General features: G+C 37.4%; 1 protein-coding gene across 4 annotated transcripts in view; it reads right to left on the bottom strand.

The window, feature by feature from the left end:
* Positions 1-16,672, bottom strand: part of cadm1a (cell adhesion molecule 1a) — a 245,214-nt gene that overhangs the window by 13,053 nt on the left and 215,489 nt on the right. Inside the window, exons 8-10 of one of the 4 annotated variants that reach the window (XM_089016967.1) lie at positions 15,604-15,776; positions 9,926-10,021; positions 2,984-3,016 (exon numbers count right to left, since the gene is read on the bottom strand). In XM_089016967.1, coding sequence (XP_088873093.1) covers positions 2,984-3,016; positions 9,926-10,021; positions 15,604-15,776 — 302 coding nt within the window. The remainder of the gene's footprint in view (positions 1-2,983; positions 3,017-9,925; positions 10,022-15,603; positions 15,777-16,672) is intronic. The other 3 variants (XM_089016968.1, XM_089016969.1, XM_089016970.1) reach the window with 3 other exon arrangements.

The following is a 16,672-nucleotide window of genomic DNA, read 5'->3' as shown; positions in this document are numbered from 1 at the left end:
TAATTTTTTTTGTGGGTGAGCAGCGGCAGCCACACGCGCCAGCGTTCACTCGAGCCGGAAGTAACTCAAATAGATAGAAAGCTAGCTAGCATATAGATAACCAATAGATAGCTAATACCCAGCTAGACAGCTAGCTATATAGCTAATAGATAGCCAGCTAGGTAGCTAGCTAGATAACCAGCTAAATAGCTAGGTAGATAGTATTTTTATAGCATCGTTCTATTGGTATTTTTAGACCAATAAAAACATACAACCAAACGCCGGGCACGAGGCGTTCAAAGCGTTTGGCAACGCCGTTACGAGGATCCGATGATAAATGAGTCGCGGGCAGGCAGCTCCAAGTCATTTCCGCGGTAATGCGGCTTACTGGAGCGTTACCGCGCCACCTGAGAGGACGGGAGGGCCGCGTAATGCCTCTCAAATTAGGCTTTCGGGAAGTCGCTGTCAACAAGCGGGAATCAAGAGAGGGGACGCTATCGTTAGCATACTCCTGTTTTGTTTTGGTGACGTGTTACGAGACAAATAGGCTCGGATAGTACATCGAGACGTATTGTATTTACTCAGAGTGGCTGCGGCTTATTTGTTTACTCAACTGAAAAGCGGAGCGGCCATCTTTTATTTATAGCTTAATAGGGAGTGGTTTAAAGGACAACTGACGCCTCCTGACAAGTTGTTTGTCCAGTGTAAAATCACTTCAAATGACTTCTACGGAGCGTGTTTTACAAGGATTACGCCGCATATAGCTATATTTTAAGTTTTAAGACTCGCGCTGAATATTCAGGAAGTTTTGTTTTTGAGTTGGTGACGATCCCTTACGTGATGTCACGCCAGGAACGCCCCTGACTGAAAAAGCGACACACAATTTTGGGTACTTTGTTTGGTCTGAAAACTTCGTGTTGATGGCGAAATTAGAAGGAAAACACCTAAATAACGCGACGGTGAATCGTTGTGTGTTGCACCAAGACTACTATTTGATACTAGTTGACACAAATTCCCAGCAGACAAATCAGCCCATTTCCAAAGGAGCTTGGGCGCCATTTTGTGCATTTTCTGGGACGCTACATAGGAGCCCTGATGGCTCGAATTGATACGCAAGTACTTCTTTAATTGATTGTAAACATGTATGCTTTCCTCTTCAGAACTATTTGAATCATATTCATAACTGGATGAGTAACAAGAAAGCATTTTCTCCCAATCTGAAGCCAGTGTTTTGATTCTAGAGCAAGGCAAAGACGTCCGGGCGTGATGTCACGAACAAGGGGGCGGGACCTTCTGAAACTTGCCATTTCCGAGGTCATTTTGAAGTAGTTTTGGGACACATTTTTATTGGTGTTTTGCATTTGACTAAAAATATCAGCCTGCGTGTTTTGGGTATTTTAAATGCTATAAAAAAAAATTCTGATGTCACTTAGGAAACAAAAAAATGTTGTCGGTTGTCCTTTAAGCTAATAGCGAGTTGAAAAACAATTGGGGAAACCGGGGGTGGAGGTGGGGGGAGGAAGACGTCATTTGAACAGCGTGGGCGAGATGATTGTTTTGAAACTCGTCGGGAATATTCCCCACGACCACCAAAGCACCTTCGATGTGGCGCAAAAACAGTTGGCGAGAGCGCCCGCAGGTGTCTCATTTGCAGCAGGTAGCAGAAGCGGGGCGACAGATGGGCAACGTCGACAGCGGATGGCAAATTTTGTAAGCGTCTGCTCGCTGAAAGGATTTTTTTAACAAAAGTGACGATTGGCACCGAAATGTATGCGAGGCTTAAAAGAAGGAAAAAAAGATTGTCAGCGACTGATGTGATTTTATGTTTTGTTACATTTTTTTACATTTTATTTTACAGAGGCGCCTTTCGGTATGAGTGTTTTTTCCATTCTGTTAACATCCCTGATGGAGAATAAGAAGTTATCATATTTAAAAGTTTCATGCTGTTATATGCTTAGTCAACATGTGTGACTCGATACACAATTGAAGCTCAGACAACCTGGGGTCAATCTGAGGTCAACAGATACAGCAAGTTAAATTGTCATCTTCATCTATGAGATCTTGGACAGAATTTAGGACTTGGGAAACTCCTTATCACAGGAGTAATTTAGGACTTGAAACTCCTTCACAGGAAGAGCTCATTAGCCAGATTACAAATTTATCAGTTTATGTAACAGACAATGTTTTATTGCTTATAACTGTTCATGCTTAGAACTCAAGAGGTGTGGTCTTCTAATCAAGAAAACTATGTTTCACTAATGTATCACTTTAACTTGCATATACTCTCAATAAACAGCTTGGCAGAGGGCTGCAGAATTCAGACGCCTGTCATGAATGGCTACGTCTCCTGCCGGCAGTAAAAGACAATCTTTCTGACTGGAGCTCAATATAACATACTGACTGAAAAGGACAGCCGAGTTGGATTTAGTCTGTTAAAATAAATACATTGAAAGAGAATCAATACATTAAAATAAAATAACAAAATAAAATAACATAAAATAACATGAATAAATAAAAATAAATAAAATAATAAATAAATAAATACATCAAAATAAAATAAATACATCAAAATAAAATAAATACATCAAAATAAAATAAATCCATTAAAAGAAAATCAATACATTAACATAAAAATAACATAAAATAACATAAATAAATAAAAATAAATATAATAATAAAAAAATAAATAAATACATCAAAATAAAATAAATACGTCAAAAAAAATCCATTAAAAGAAAATCAATACATTCACATAAAATAACATGAAATAACATAAATAAATAAATAAAAATAAATATAATAATAAATAAATAAATAAATAAATAAATACATCGAAGTAAAATAAATACATCAAAATAAAATAAAGTAAAATGACATAAAATAACATAAAATAAATACACACATAAATAACAAAATAAACAACAAAATAAATAAATAAATAAATAAATAAATAAATAAATAAATAAATAAAAGAAAGAAAGAAGAAGAAAGTAGAAATACCGACCATGAGCTGCAGGTTCAGTGCTGGGCGCAGTGTCTGAGCGAGCACACAAGCAGGACGACACAGTGGAGGAAGAGGTGGAGGAAGAGGGAGGTGCAGAACAGGAGAAACGGCATGCAAATAAAGGAGAAGAAGGGAAGGGACGAGGGGGGTCGGAGGGGTGGGGGGGTGGGAGAAAACAAATAACAAACATAAGCAAGCAGTTCGGAACACTAGAACATACGACAAAAAGACAACAAGGCTAAAAGGAAAGCAAGGACAATCAAAAGGCTGTGTAGCGATAAACATACATACCGTACGCCTGTCGCAGTACCGAATCAATAAACTGACGAATGGATGATGCCGTCTGTATTTGAATACCCACAGCAAAAAAATAAAAATAAATCCACAATCCAAAATCCACCAAACGTAACGAAAGCATCTGCTACCATGAAAACAAAATGGCAGCGGGATTGAACCATGAGGGACTCCACAATATGCTCGCACTCTCTCAAGTATGTCAAAGCTGCGTTCAAGTGTTTTTTTTTTTCGTTTTTGTGGCAGATTTCAGATACAATCACAAACAGCTTAATTGTAGCGTTATATGGATATGTCATATGAATGTCAAGTGGGCTTTGCTGTTGGTATTTTTCTCCATATTGATTAGCTGGCATTAAACTTTTCAGCTCACCGTGGAAAATATCGATACCCGAAGAAGACATTAGAATTCTACGATAAATCTCCTTCGCTTGCAATTTATCCTCATCAAATCAGATGGATTTGATGAGGATATGAAAATGGATTTGGGGTATGGGGGCGAGGGGGTTGGAAGTGAGACAGGAGGGCGCAATCTTTCACATGAAGTTCGCTTTCGATATGGGATTAGCTCGCAAAACCGCCCACGCCCTCTTTTGTCGCCAGATGGTGTTTATGCAATCGGAGATCCTGACAAAGGCGATAGATATTTATTTGCAACTTCCTGACGGCTGCGAATTGCTTCATCAGGCTCATTTAGAGCTCTTCCATCAATTAAAGACGCCATGCCGGTTCACCTCCAGATTGTCTGATTTGCATCGGACGCACATTCATAATCTATTTCCTTCAGCCGGCAATTAAACGGCATTGTTTGCCGCGCCGGGCTGCTAAATAAGGCGATGATTTGTTAGATTGTGTCGACGGCGCGGGCGGGCAAGGTCAAGACAGATCACACAGTGGATGAATCCCGCTGAAGATAACCCCGTCGGGGGTGGTTGTATGGAATTTTGCCGAAGGAAGTGCTCATATGCATGTCATAGCCACTAGGGGCGCTATAGTCACTAAGCGCTAATATACAAGTAATAAGTAATAAAAAATTATTATTATTATTATTATTATTATTATTATTATTATTATTATATCTATGACACAATATATCTATTAGCCAGCTAGCTAGATTGTTATCTAGCTAGCCATCTATCTAGCTAGCTTTCTGTCTATTTGAGTCACTTCCGGGTTAAGTGAAGCCAGCTAGCTAGCTTGTTATCTAGCTATCTATCTATTAGCTAGCTAGCTTGTTATCTAGCCAGCAAGCTAGCTATTTGAGTTACTTGCGGGTCGAGTGAACATTGGCGCGTATGGCTGCCGCTGCTCACCCACAGAAAAAAATCCTGTGACTGTAAAGTGACCTTGAGTGTTTTGAAAGGCACTTAGAAATGAAATGCATTATTATTATTATTATTATTATTATTATTATTATTATTATTATATCTATAACGCAATATATCTATTAGCCAGCTAGCTATATTGTTATCTAGCTAGCCATCTATTAGCCAGCTAGCTAGCTTTCTGTCTATTTGAGTTACTGTCTATTTGAGTTACTTCCGGGTTGAGTGAAGCCAGCTAGCTAGCTTCTTAACTAGCTAGCTATATATTTGAGTTACTTCCGGGTTAAGTGAACGTTGGCGCGTATGGCTGCCGCTGCTCACCCACAGAAAAAAACTTATCCTGTGACTGTAAAGTGACCTTGAGAGTTTTGAAAGGCGCTTATAAAAGAAATGTATTATTATTATCATTATTATATATCTATGACACAATATATCTATTAGCCAGCTAGCACGCTTGTTATCTAGCGAGCTAGCTATTAGCCAGATAGCTAGCTTTCTGTCGATTTGGGTTACTTCTGGGTGGAGGGAAGCCAGCTAGCTAGCTATTTGAGTTACTTTGGGGTTGAGTGAACGCTTGCGCGTATGGCTGCCGCTGCTCATCCACACAAAAAAACGTATCATGTGACTGTAAAGTGACCTTGTTGGTTTTGAAAGCCGTTTAGAAACTAAATGTATTATTATTATTATTAGTTGTAGTAGTAGTAGTAGTAGTACAGTAAAGTCTCGTTATATCGATATTCAAGGGAGTCGGAAAAAATATCGATATAACCGGGACTATCGATATATCCGACCCTGTTTGCATGTAATTTTCTCCGTGCGTGCATAGAAATAGTATCGATATAACCGGGACTATCGATATATCCGATATCGATATAACGAGACTTTACTGTATTTCTCAACCTGGCTGCTATTTGCTATCTGTTCTATGCGCGGAATTGGTTAGCATGAAGCTAACTCGAAGGCTAATTAAATGCCCCTTAGGAGAAAAGTTCTTTGACGCAAGTGAACTTAAAGGCATAAATTGATATCGCAGTGAAAGGTCACATGTCCAGTCCGACGAGGGGGTGCGGGGGTAAATGGAAATTCTTGTCATGAGCTAATTGCTACGGCGATAAAAGATGTGTGAAGGCAATAATTTTGACATTTCCCAATGTTTTTACCTCCACTCCAGGCAACCTGCACACGGAGATGCACTTAGGGGGCCAAGTGTTTGGGGGTGGGGGGGGGGGGGGTCGTATAGATTTTTAAAGTGCTCCATTTTGTCTGTCTAATGGGAAAGTGATGGGGAGGGTAAAAAAAAAAAAAAACCTCAACAGCACTCTGATAGATTCATTTGGCAGTCTGTGATCTGTGAAGCCCCCGCTGCGGCTAAATGAAATCAACTGGCAGAGTGTATTACGGCCATATGAGCCCGCCGCTGCCTTCAATCCATACACACACTCACACACACAGTCATAATAATAGAACGCCCCCTGGTAGCGTTGCGTCAGGACAGGACATCTGGTAGGAAAATGTAAATGCTTTTGGCTTCCTACCGAAAACATCGGATGTGAGTTTGCTTTCCGTTGGGGACGCGCAGATTGCTAATTTGCTATTTGCCTTTTTTTTTTAAATTTGGGACACAAAAATCACATGGCTGCCGTTTCTCCAGGATTTATAGTGCCGTCTTGAGATACCGGCTGTAATCTGATACGTTTTTGTTTTCTGTTTTGGCTCGCGGCATCAATAAGTCAGTAAATAAGTAAATAAATAAGTAACTCAGTAAATAAGTAAATAAATAAGTAAATAATTAAGGAATTAAGTAATTAAATAATTAAGTAAATAAGTAAGCTACAAAATAAATAACTAAGTAACTACATAACTAACTAAGTAACTAGGTAAATAAGTAAGAAATAAATTTGTAACTAAGTAAATTAGAAATTAAGTAAAGAAGTACTCCGCTTATTTTTGGCTTGAGCATCAATAAGTAAGTAAATAAGTAAATAGGTAAGTAAGTAAGCAACAAAGTAAGTAACTAAGTCACTAAGAAACTAAGTAACTAAGTAAGAAGTAAATAAGTCATTAAGTAAATTAGTAATCAAGTAAATAAGTACTTTACTTATTTTTGGCTTGCAGCATCAATATGTAAATAAAAGGGTAAATAAGTGAGTAAATAATTATGTAATTAAGTAAATAATTAAGTAAATAAGTAATTAAGTAAGTAAGCAAGTAAGTAAGCAGCGAAGGAAGCAACTAAGTAACTAAGCAACTAAGTAATATGTTAATAAGTAATTAAGTAAATTAGTAATTAACTAAAAAAGTACTTCACTTATTTTTGGCTTGCAGTACCAATCAGTAAGTAAATACGTAAATAAGTAAGTAAATAAGTAAATAAGTACATCAGTAAATAATTAAGCAATTAAGTAAATAAGTAATTAAGTAAGCAAGTAAGTAATTACCTAAGTAAGTAACTACGTCAATAAGTAATACGTAAATATGTAATAAAGTAAATTAGTCATTAATTAAATAAGTACTTACATAAATAAATACTTAAGTAAATAACTACCCTAAATAGCTCATTCGCTGCCATTCACATATTTTTATTAGGAATTGAAAATATGACGGCGAGCGCCATTCACGAATTTTCTTTTTTTCATGCTTGGGTGCCGATAACGCGCTGGTCAGACCTCTGGCAATGTTTTTACCTTCCACGAGGGGGGAGCATTTCCCTTTTCCCATGTTAGCGCTGTGTTCCAGCTTCAGCTGTTGTTGAAAGCGCTATATAAATCAATATGTATGGATTGCATTGTATTTTGGACATCTGCCCTCATTTCAATCTCAGATAACTCCAGACCCATATAACTTAGGAATTAACTCTTTTTTTAGCGCTTTGTTCCAGCTTCAGCTGTTGTTAAAGCGCTATGTAAAACAATATGTACAGTATGTATTGTATTGTATTTTGTACATCCGCCCCCATTTCAAGCTCAGATAACTCTAGACCCATATTACTTAGGAATTAACTTTTTTTTCCAATAAAAGAAGAGAGTCTAAGGTTTCTCACGCTGTATTCAATGTTTATGTAGTCCTAAAACTTAATATTCGGTGGTTTCCTGGAATTTGGATCGGATTGGATTTGCCTTTATTAGTCTCGCAGTGGAGAAATGTACATTTACAATTTGAGTGACAATGACAAAAACCCTGGCACTAGAGTGGACACATTTTTGCACATCGTCTGGCAGTCAATGACTTCAAATTGAGTTTATTTTTGTGGCCGAGTAAAAATGTGTTCTTGCCCTGAATGTCACTTTCTTGATCAGCAGTTTTGTGCCATCCTTGAATGGTCATCGTCTGGCAGTGTTATGAATGTGTTAATATCAATTACATTTATAGGCATATGACATGTCCACTTGATAAACAGACACCAAAAATTCAAAAACACACCAGCCTTTTTCTATTTATTATTTTTCAAAGTGTATAATAACTCCTTGTAAAATGTAATTTTACCTTTGACATTGACTAAAATGAGAAAAGCAAAGCCCCCATCCCCCGCCTCTACACCCGTGCAAATAAGCACCCCCAAAATGCTTGTTTTTTTTTCTCCAAATATTGCTTTTTATTTTGCGGCTGGGCTCTTCCCCAGGGACTTATTAGGCACACGAGTGCAATCATTTGCGAATCTCACAGTCAATCAGGCCGTCGGTAGCGACGAGGGAGTCCGCGCGACTGCTTCGACGCCTGGCGACCAGGTGCAATCAATGGGGCAGACAGCCATTGCTTTTAATCCAATCGAACAGCATAATCAAGCACAATGGCCGTGATTTGCGCGGGCCTTGTGAGATTTGTTCCAATCGAGCGAGCTGTCGGCGAGGCTTTTGATTGCGCACGCAGCTCGGGTTGATGAAGAATGCAACCAGATGATTTTTTTATTTTATTTTTTTATATTTTGCACTCATAACAGCCTGGAGTTTGATTTCTAATACAATTGTCCAGATTTGGAAGCCCCCCCCCCCCTCCCGACCCCTCCGCCACCGGTAGGAAATAACAGCAAGAGGAAAAAGTCTGCTGCAACACTGTCAATTTTAATTTGTGATTCATAGCGAAGGGTTTTTTTTTTTCTTTGTGATATGTATTGTCGTCATACAAGTGTTTCAAAATAAAATTCAATGTTTAATTATCGCAATGGAGTAAAAATTTTGAAATCACTTTTACCAATGAAAGTAAATGGAAATGCAATTAATCCGTTCTAAAAACCAAAACAAAGTCAAAAACAAAAAAAATAACATGTAATTAAGTAAGTAATTAAGTAATTAATTAATTAAGTAAGTAATTAAGTAATTAATTAATTAAATAAGTAATTAAGTAAATAAATAATTCAGTAAATAAGTAATTAATTAATAATAATACCTTTTATTTTAAGCGCCTTTCAAAGCTCTCAAGGACACTACAGTCACAGACAAGCAGAGATACTATAATAAATAAAATACAATTACAAATTAAGTAATTAAGTAAGTAGGCAATGAAGTGAATAAGCAGTTAAGTACATAGTTAAATAAGTAAATAAGTAATTAAGTAAATGAGCAAGTAAATAAATAAATAAATAAATAAATAAGCAAGTAGGCAAGTAAGTAAATAAGCAAATCTGTACATAGTTAAGTAACTAAATATGTAATTAAGTAATTGAGTGAATAAGTAATTGAGTAAAAAAGTAATAAAGTATATATATAATTAAGTAAATGAGTAAGTACATGTAATTAAGTAAATAAATAAGTAAAAAAGTAATTTTTTTGCAATAAAGTATAAAAAATGCACAATGTTTTGAAGCTGCCGTAGTAAAATAAGGTAGAGGATTAAGCATGTATGCACAGATGGATTATTTATTTACTTATTTATTTATATATGTATTTATGTATGTATTTATTTCTCTATTTATTTATCCATTTATTAATTTGTTTATGTATTTATTTTTCTATTTATTTATCAATTTATCTATTTATTTATCTATTTATCCATTTATCAATTTATTTATTTTTTATTTATTTGTTTATGTATTCATTTTTTTATTGTGCATTAATGGTTTTCATGTTTCATTTGAATTCGCGACAAATGTATTTTCTGGTAATTTTCTCAGGTTTTATTTTGAAGTGGAGTTTTTGCTGAATCATAAGATGTTGAAATCTGTGCATAATCATCATTCGGCATGATTTCAATATCAATCAAAATGATCGATGATTGGGACTCATTCATTCGTGCGCTTTTTCAACTGCTTGTACAACCAAACGCAACGTGGCTCGTTTGAACCCCCAGCGTCACCCACAAATAAGCAGTGCGAAGGCCGATACTGTACCTTGACTGGCTTCGGGGTGGAGGGAGGAGGAGGAGGAGAAGGAGATGAAGGTGGAGGTGGTGGCAGTGGTGGGTGTGGGGGTGGTGGTGGGAGCATCTGAATGAGAAGACAAATTCATGACAAACTCACAAAGGGGGCGGAAACAAAATGAGGGAGCCAACACAAACAAAAGATGAAATGCCTTTTGGAATTTTTTTTTTTTTGGGGGGGGGGCGTCACGTGCAAGGGAAGCTTGCACGTGCTGCAAGGGAATTATTATTATTTTTGGACTGGCACATGCGAGGGCAGCTATATGTTTTTTTTTTGTGCCGGCATGTTCTAGGGCAGCTATTTTTTTTTTTTTTTTTTTGGGGGGGGGGAGACACATGCGAGCGCAGGTATTTTGTACTTTTTTTTGGGGGGCCGGCATGTGCGAACACAGCTATATTTTTTTTTGGGCAGGCACGTGCGAGGGCAGCTATATATATATATATATATATATATATATATATATATATATATATATATATATATATATATATTTTTTTTGCTGTATTTGCGTCTGAGGTGATCGGCAGTATGAAAAAGAAGGAGAGGGAGGATAGCATTTGGTCACACGGAGCGTTTTGGCATTCATCGGCGAGGTAAAACGTTGCCGAACGTCACAAAAAACATTGCTATCACAACAACAACATCAAGTTGTAACTCAAGTAGATAAAATGCTAGCTAGGTAGCTAACAGATAGCTAATAGATAGACAGTTAGATAACTAGCTAGATAGCCATATGGCTTTTAGTTTGTCTTGCTGCCGATAAAGCGCTGGTCAGACCTCTGGCAATGTTTTTTTTCTCTTCCACAAGGGGGCAGCAATTGTGTTTTTTCCATGTTAGCGCTTTGTTCTAGCTTCAGCTGTTGTTAAAGCGCTATATAAATCAATATGTATGTATTGCATTTTGTACTGCTGCCCCCTTTTCAAGCTCATATAACTTCAGACCCATATAACTTAGCAATTAACTCTTTTTTTTATGATGAAATAAGAGACTCAAAGGTTTCTAACGCTGCATTGAACGTTTTTGTAGTCCTAAAATTCAATATTCTGTGGGTCCTGCAATTTGAGTGAAAATGACAAAAACCTAACAAACCTAACAAAAACATTATTGTACTGGAGTGGACACATTTTTTTGCACATTGTCTGGAAGAGAATGAGCTAAGTAGCTTTTAGACGCTTTTTTTTCAATGATTTTTAAGATATGTTGCAAAATTATTTTTTCAGGTTCACCCAAAAAACGTCTTTTTTTTACTGCAGTGGTGGCAGCAACCCCTCCACCATTTCCAAGTTGATTATTTCGACTGCCAGTTTGAGGCAAATTGAAAATAATGACCTCCCAAAGTTGCATGAAGGAGGTAATAAAGTTAATAAAGGTTACAGCGCCCTGGGTAAATGTCGTCGCAAGCTTGTTTTTCATATCAAAGTGGCTTGTTTGCCTCGGGCCGCATATGGATGACGCAGATCACCCCCGCACCCACGCCCCTAAAATCTGCACACTTGTTCGTCTTTCACAACCAGCGTTCCAGCCATGAGACAAACGAGTCATTCAAACAAGGTACGAAACCCCCCCCTCTCCACCGCGATGCGGTACGACATGATTTTTCAGATCAACGGTAGGCCCCTTTCACGCGGACTTCAAGGGAAGAGGAAAAAGATGTCCGCTAGCTTTCAGACTTCACGTGTACAAATTGGGAGTTAAATTGCTTTTGACACAAAGGCGAGAAATGACGCGGCAACAATCCGGTGAAAATGGCGCACTTGAACCGGGGGGTGAGAAGACTTTTGAATTTTTCATTTGAATGAGATCGGGATTCAAGGACGGCTTTGGGTTGACGATTGGGGGTAGGGGTGGGTGGTACGGCACAGGGTGAGAGAGAGCATCATGGAATGAGTTTTTTTTTGTTGTGGCTTTGCCTATATATGCATGAATGTAGCCGCATTGTGAATCAAATCAAATGTGGATAAGCTTTTATTAATTTTTATTTATGGGGGGGAAATTATTTTTTTTTAAATTTAATTTAATTTATTTATTTTACTCCAGGATGACTTGTAGTTTTTTTGCTCTAGGATCAGTTGTATTTATTTATTTATTTATTTATTTACTCAATTACTCGTTTACTCAATTACAGTTTTACTCAATTACACATTTACTCAATTACGCATTTTCTCCATTATATATTTTGTTAATTACATATTTACTCAATTATGCATTTTCTCCATTATATATTTTGTTAATTACATATTTACTCAATTATGCATTTACTCATGTACATATTTACTCAATTGCATATGTAGTCAATTACATACTCAATTATGTATTTACTCAATTACATACTCAATTATGTATTTACTCAATTACATATTTACTTAATTACATATTTACTCAATTGTGCATTTACTCAATTACATATTTACTCAATTACATATTTACTCAGTTACATATTTACTCAGTTACATATTTACTCAGTTGCATGTTTATTAAATTACATATTTACTCAATTACATATTTACTCAATTGTGTATTTACTCAATTACATATTTATTCAATTATGTATTTACTCAATTACATATGTACTCAATTACATATTTACTCACTTACTCATTTACTTACTCACCAACTGATGTTCTTACTTATTTACTTGCTTATTTACTTCATTCATTCATTCATTGATATATTTATGTGTACATGTGTACATGTGTATTTATGTGTTTAAGTGTATGTGTATGTGTATTCATTCATTCATTCATTCATTCATTCATATATATATATTTTTTTCATACAAAGAACTGAAATCAAAGACAATAAAGGCAAAATTCTGTTTTTTTTAAGCACTCTCATTTTTATTATGGTTCATGAATATATTTTATTTATTGATTTTACTTTTTTTGATTGATTTATTATTGTGATTACCGGAAAATACGGTAGGCTACATATTCAAACCCAGAACCTCCTAAATGCTCGGCCCCCTCCCGCCGCGCCAAAATTCATTCAAACGCTAACCACACAGCCGATGCCGATTTCCAAACTGGCAATTGAAATCCTCCGGAAGACGTTTGGGGGCGGAACTCCCAGACGCTTTTTTTTTTCTTCTTTAAACGCAGTCAAAATGTAAAGCAGTGGAATAAGTAAGACTCAGGAGACGCGATGGCGGTGCGGGAAAAGCCACTTATTGGCAGCCGGTAAACAAGCCCAGACCCTTTGGCTCTTGCTCGCACTCGGCGGCAAGAGGGGAAAAAGTCTAATGGTTGTGTTTTCTCACCTCTGTGCAATTGAGGCCATTGGGTGACACCCCCCCCCCCAACCACCGCACTATACCCCCCCACCCCCACCCTTATTCTACCCAATACCCGGAGCATTCGTTTTGGTAACGTTGTTAGTGTCAGTCGGTCTTACAGTGCTTTCCATCACGTTGGGTGGGGGCCACAATAGGATGCAATCCGACGTATTAGAAGGGGGAAATTTTTTTTTGGGGGGGGGGGGGGGGGGGCATTCTGTCTGGGATGGCGGCGACCGGCGCACTTTATCATTGAGTTACGTGGCCGCAATACACAGCGTTGCGTGGAGATTGCGGACCCCGTGCAACAAATGGTGAGCGATGGAAGGGTGTTGGGGTGGAGGGGTGGGCTACATACTGTAGGATATGAAATAAACAGCAGGTTGTTTTTTCACGATGGGTACTCTTTATTAGGCTTGCGCTTTTGTTTTTCACCTTTGGTAGACTTTAATTTGTATTTTTTAGATGTTGAATTTTATGCAGATTTTTTTTTCAACATAGTAAGACAATACAAATTATCCCATTGGAATTTTTTAAACAAAATATTAAAATATTCTATTTTTTTTAATTAAGCAAATTATGATTACTATTTTTTTCAAGAAGTTGAGAAAATCCGCAACATAAGAATGGCAGTGAATGAGTTAATTTAATGTGTTTTAATAATTAATAATAATATATTTTTTTTGTTGATTGCCAATCACGTTGAGATCCTTTCGGACAGAGACAAAAACCTTCCAATGTGCATGACGAAAAAAAAAAAAAAAAAAAAAGGAAAATTAGCTAGCGACAACTAAGCTAGCCGCAGACAATGTTTCATTTCTTTCACATGCACTATTTTCTGTTTACATCAATAATAGATAATAATATATAAAAAAAAAACAACAACAAAGAGCACGTATGAGGTCACGTTGCGACAAAGGCCACAATGAGTTCTCCGCGCGTCTCATTAGCACAACTTGTAGCTCTGTAAACAAGAATCCATTCAATCGACATCCATCAGAGCGTCGAGAGCGTCTCTTGACTCCCAAGAAAAAAAAAAAGAAAGAATAGAAACATCTTTTCACTCTTCTAATTCTCTCTAGGATAATAGACAGCAAATTATTTATCTATGGAAGGTGAGATTGAAGTTATTTAGCACGGAAGAGTGAGCATATTAGAGAGCGTAATGCTACGCTTGAGTGGGCGGGGGTGGTAAAGTGGAGGGGGTGGGGTTAGAGATGCGTCATGACGTTATTGGTTGGAACAGCGAAAATGCTCTGCGATAATGTCGATGAAAAGGTTTCTTCAGCCGTCATCTGTACTACTTTGAAGGTGTCGGGCGTTTCGCCTCTTATCCAAGAAGCTTCGTCAGCAAACTCAAGTTTTACTGGTAGTTTCGGCCCTATATATATCCCTACTGTCCAGACGTATAGGCGTATAATAATAATAATAATAATACATTTCATTTATAAGCGCCTTTCAAAACTCTCAAGGTCACTTTACAGTCGCAGGATTTTTTTTTTGTGGGTGAGCAGCGGCAGCCACACGCGCCAGCGTTCACTCAACCTGGAAGTCACATAAAATGATGATTACAGATTGGGAACGGATTAAATATTTTGACATTGATTATAATGGGATATGCTGTTTTGGTTTTTGAACAAATCGGTTTTCAAACAGGTTTCTGGAACAGCCCGGAAGTAACTCAAATAGCTCTTTCTTTTGTTTTCGATTTATTACATTATTTTATTCTATTTGTGATTGTATTTTATTTATTATAGTACCTATGCTTGTCTGTGACTGTAAAGTGTCCTTGAGAGCTTTGAAAGGCGCTTAAAAGGCGCTTAAAATTATTATTATAGAAAGCGAGCGAGCTAGCTAATAGATAGCTAATAGATAGCTAGCCAGTCAGCCAGATAGCTAGCCAACCATGTAGCTAATAGATAGCTGGCCAGCCAGCCAGCCATAGCTCATAGCTAGCTAGCTAGAAAGCTAACCAGCTAGACACCCATATAGCCAATAACTAGCTAGCTTGATAGCCTCATTGTCATGATATTACTTATATAGCTAGTTGTCTAGCTGTCTATCTATTGGATATCTATTAGCTAGCTACCTTTCTATGTACTTCAGTTACTTCCGGGTTGAGTGAACGCTAGCGCGTGTGGCTGCCGCTGCTCACCTACAGAACAAATGTCTCCTGTGACTGAAAAGTGACTTTGAGAGTTTTGTAAGGCGCTTATAAATTAAATGTATTATTATTATTATTATTATTATTATTATTATTACACTCGAAATTGCTCTCCACACAGCAATCCGCAAAAATAATGCTAATGTTTTGGCATTCAATCAGAAAAATATTTTTTGGGGAGGGGGGGTATCAAGGGGGGTGTGTGTGCATACCGTAGACGTAGAGGATGTAGTCGTCGTAAGACTCCCCCAAAGAGTTGGCCGCCACGCAGCGATACGTTCCGTTGTAGGATTTGTTGAGGTTTTCGATGTAAAGGTCAGCGCCGGTGATGACGGCGTGGGAGGGGACGTCGTCATCCACCTTGACCCAGTTGACCCGTTGTGGCCTTAGAAAAAAAATAATAATAAAGTACACTGCCAAAAAAGAAATAAATCACAAAATCAGTCAAATCGAAAATAAATAAATATTATTATTAATTATTGAAACATTAACTCATTTGCGACCATTCACAAATTTATTCAGGAATTGAAAATGAGACGCAAAGCTTTCAACAATTAGCTTGTAGTAGACGAAGGAAAAGAAGAAGACGTGCACATTCCACCATGACGTCCCTGATCCACTGCTGAAAAGGATGCTTTGATCCTCTCCTCTTTCATCTGGAACTGCTTCATGTCACAAAGAGGGTATAGAATGTGCTGAAGGATGTTATTTTCTTTATCTTTTTTTACTTTTTGTTACTTCCGGGTTAAGTGAACGCTGGCGCGTGTGGCTGCCGCTGCTCACCCGCAGAATAAATATCCTGTGACTGTAAAGTGTCCTTGAGAGTTTTGAAAGGCGCTGAGAAATCAAATGTATTATTATTTATTATTATTATTATCATTATTATTATTTATTATATGAAGCACCATTCCCGAATTTGTTCGGGTTTTGCTTTTTCATGCTTGGGTGCCAATAAAGCGCTGGTCAGACCTCTAGAAATGTTTGTTCCCTTCCACAAAAAGGCAGCATTGCCCTTTTTCCATGTTAGCGCTTTGCTACAGCTTCAGCTGTTAAAGCGCCATATACATCTATTTATTGTATTGCATTTTTTACAACCGCCCCCATTTCAAGCTCAGATAACTACAGACCCATATAATTTAGGAATGAACATTTTCTGTTTGGGTTTAGATTTTTCTTGCCGATAAAGCGCTGGTCAGACCTCTGGCAATGTTTTTCCCTCCCACGAGGGGGCAGCAGTTGCTTTTTTTCCCATGTTAGCACTTCGTTACAGCTTCACCTGTT

The sequence above is a fragment of the Hippocampus bargibanti genome, linkage group LG16, assembly GCF_051943395.1.
Source record: "Hippocampus bargibanti isolate YZ-2025 linkage group LG16, ASM5194339v1, whole genome shotgun sequence".
NCBI classification, from domain to species: Eukaryota; Metazoa; Chordata; class Actinopteri; order Syngnathiformes; family Syngnathidae; genus Hippocampus; species Hippocampus bargibanti.
Note: the sequence above shows the minus strand (reverse complement) of the source record. Positions and strands in the feature narration are given on the sequence as shown.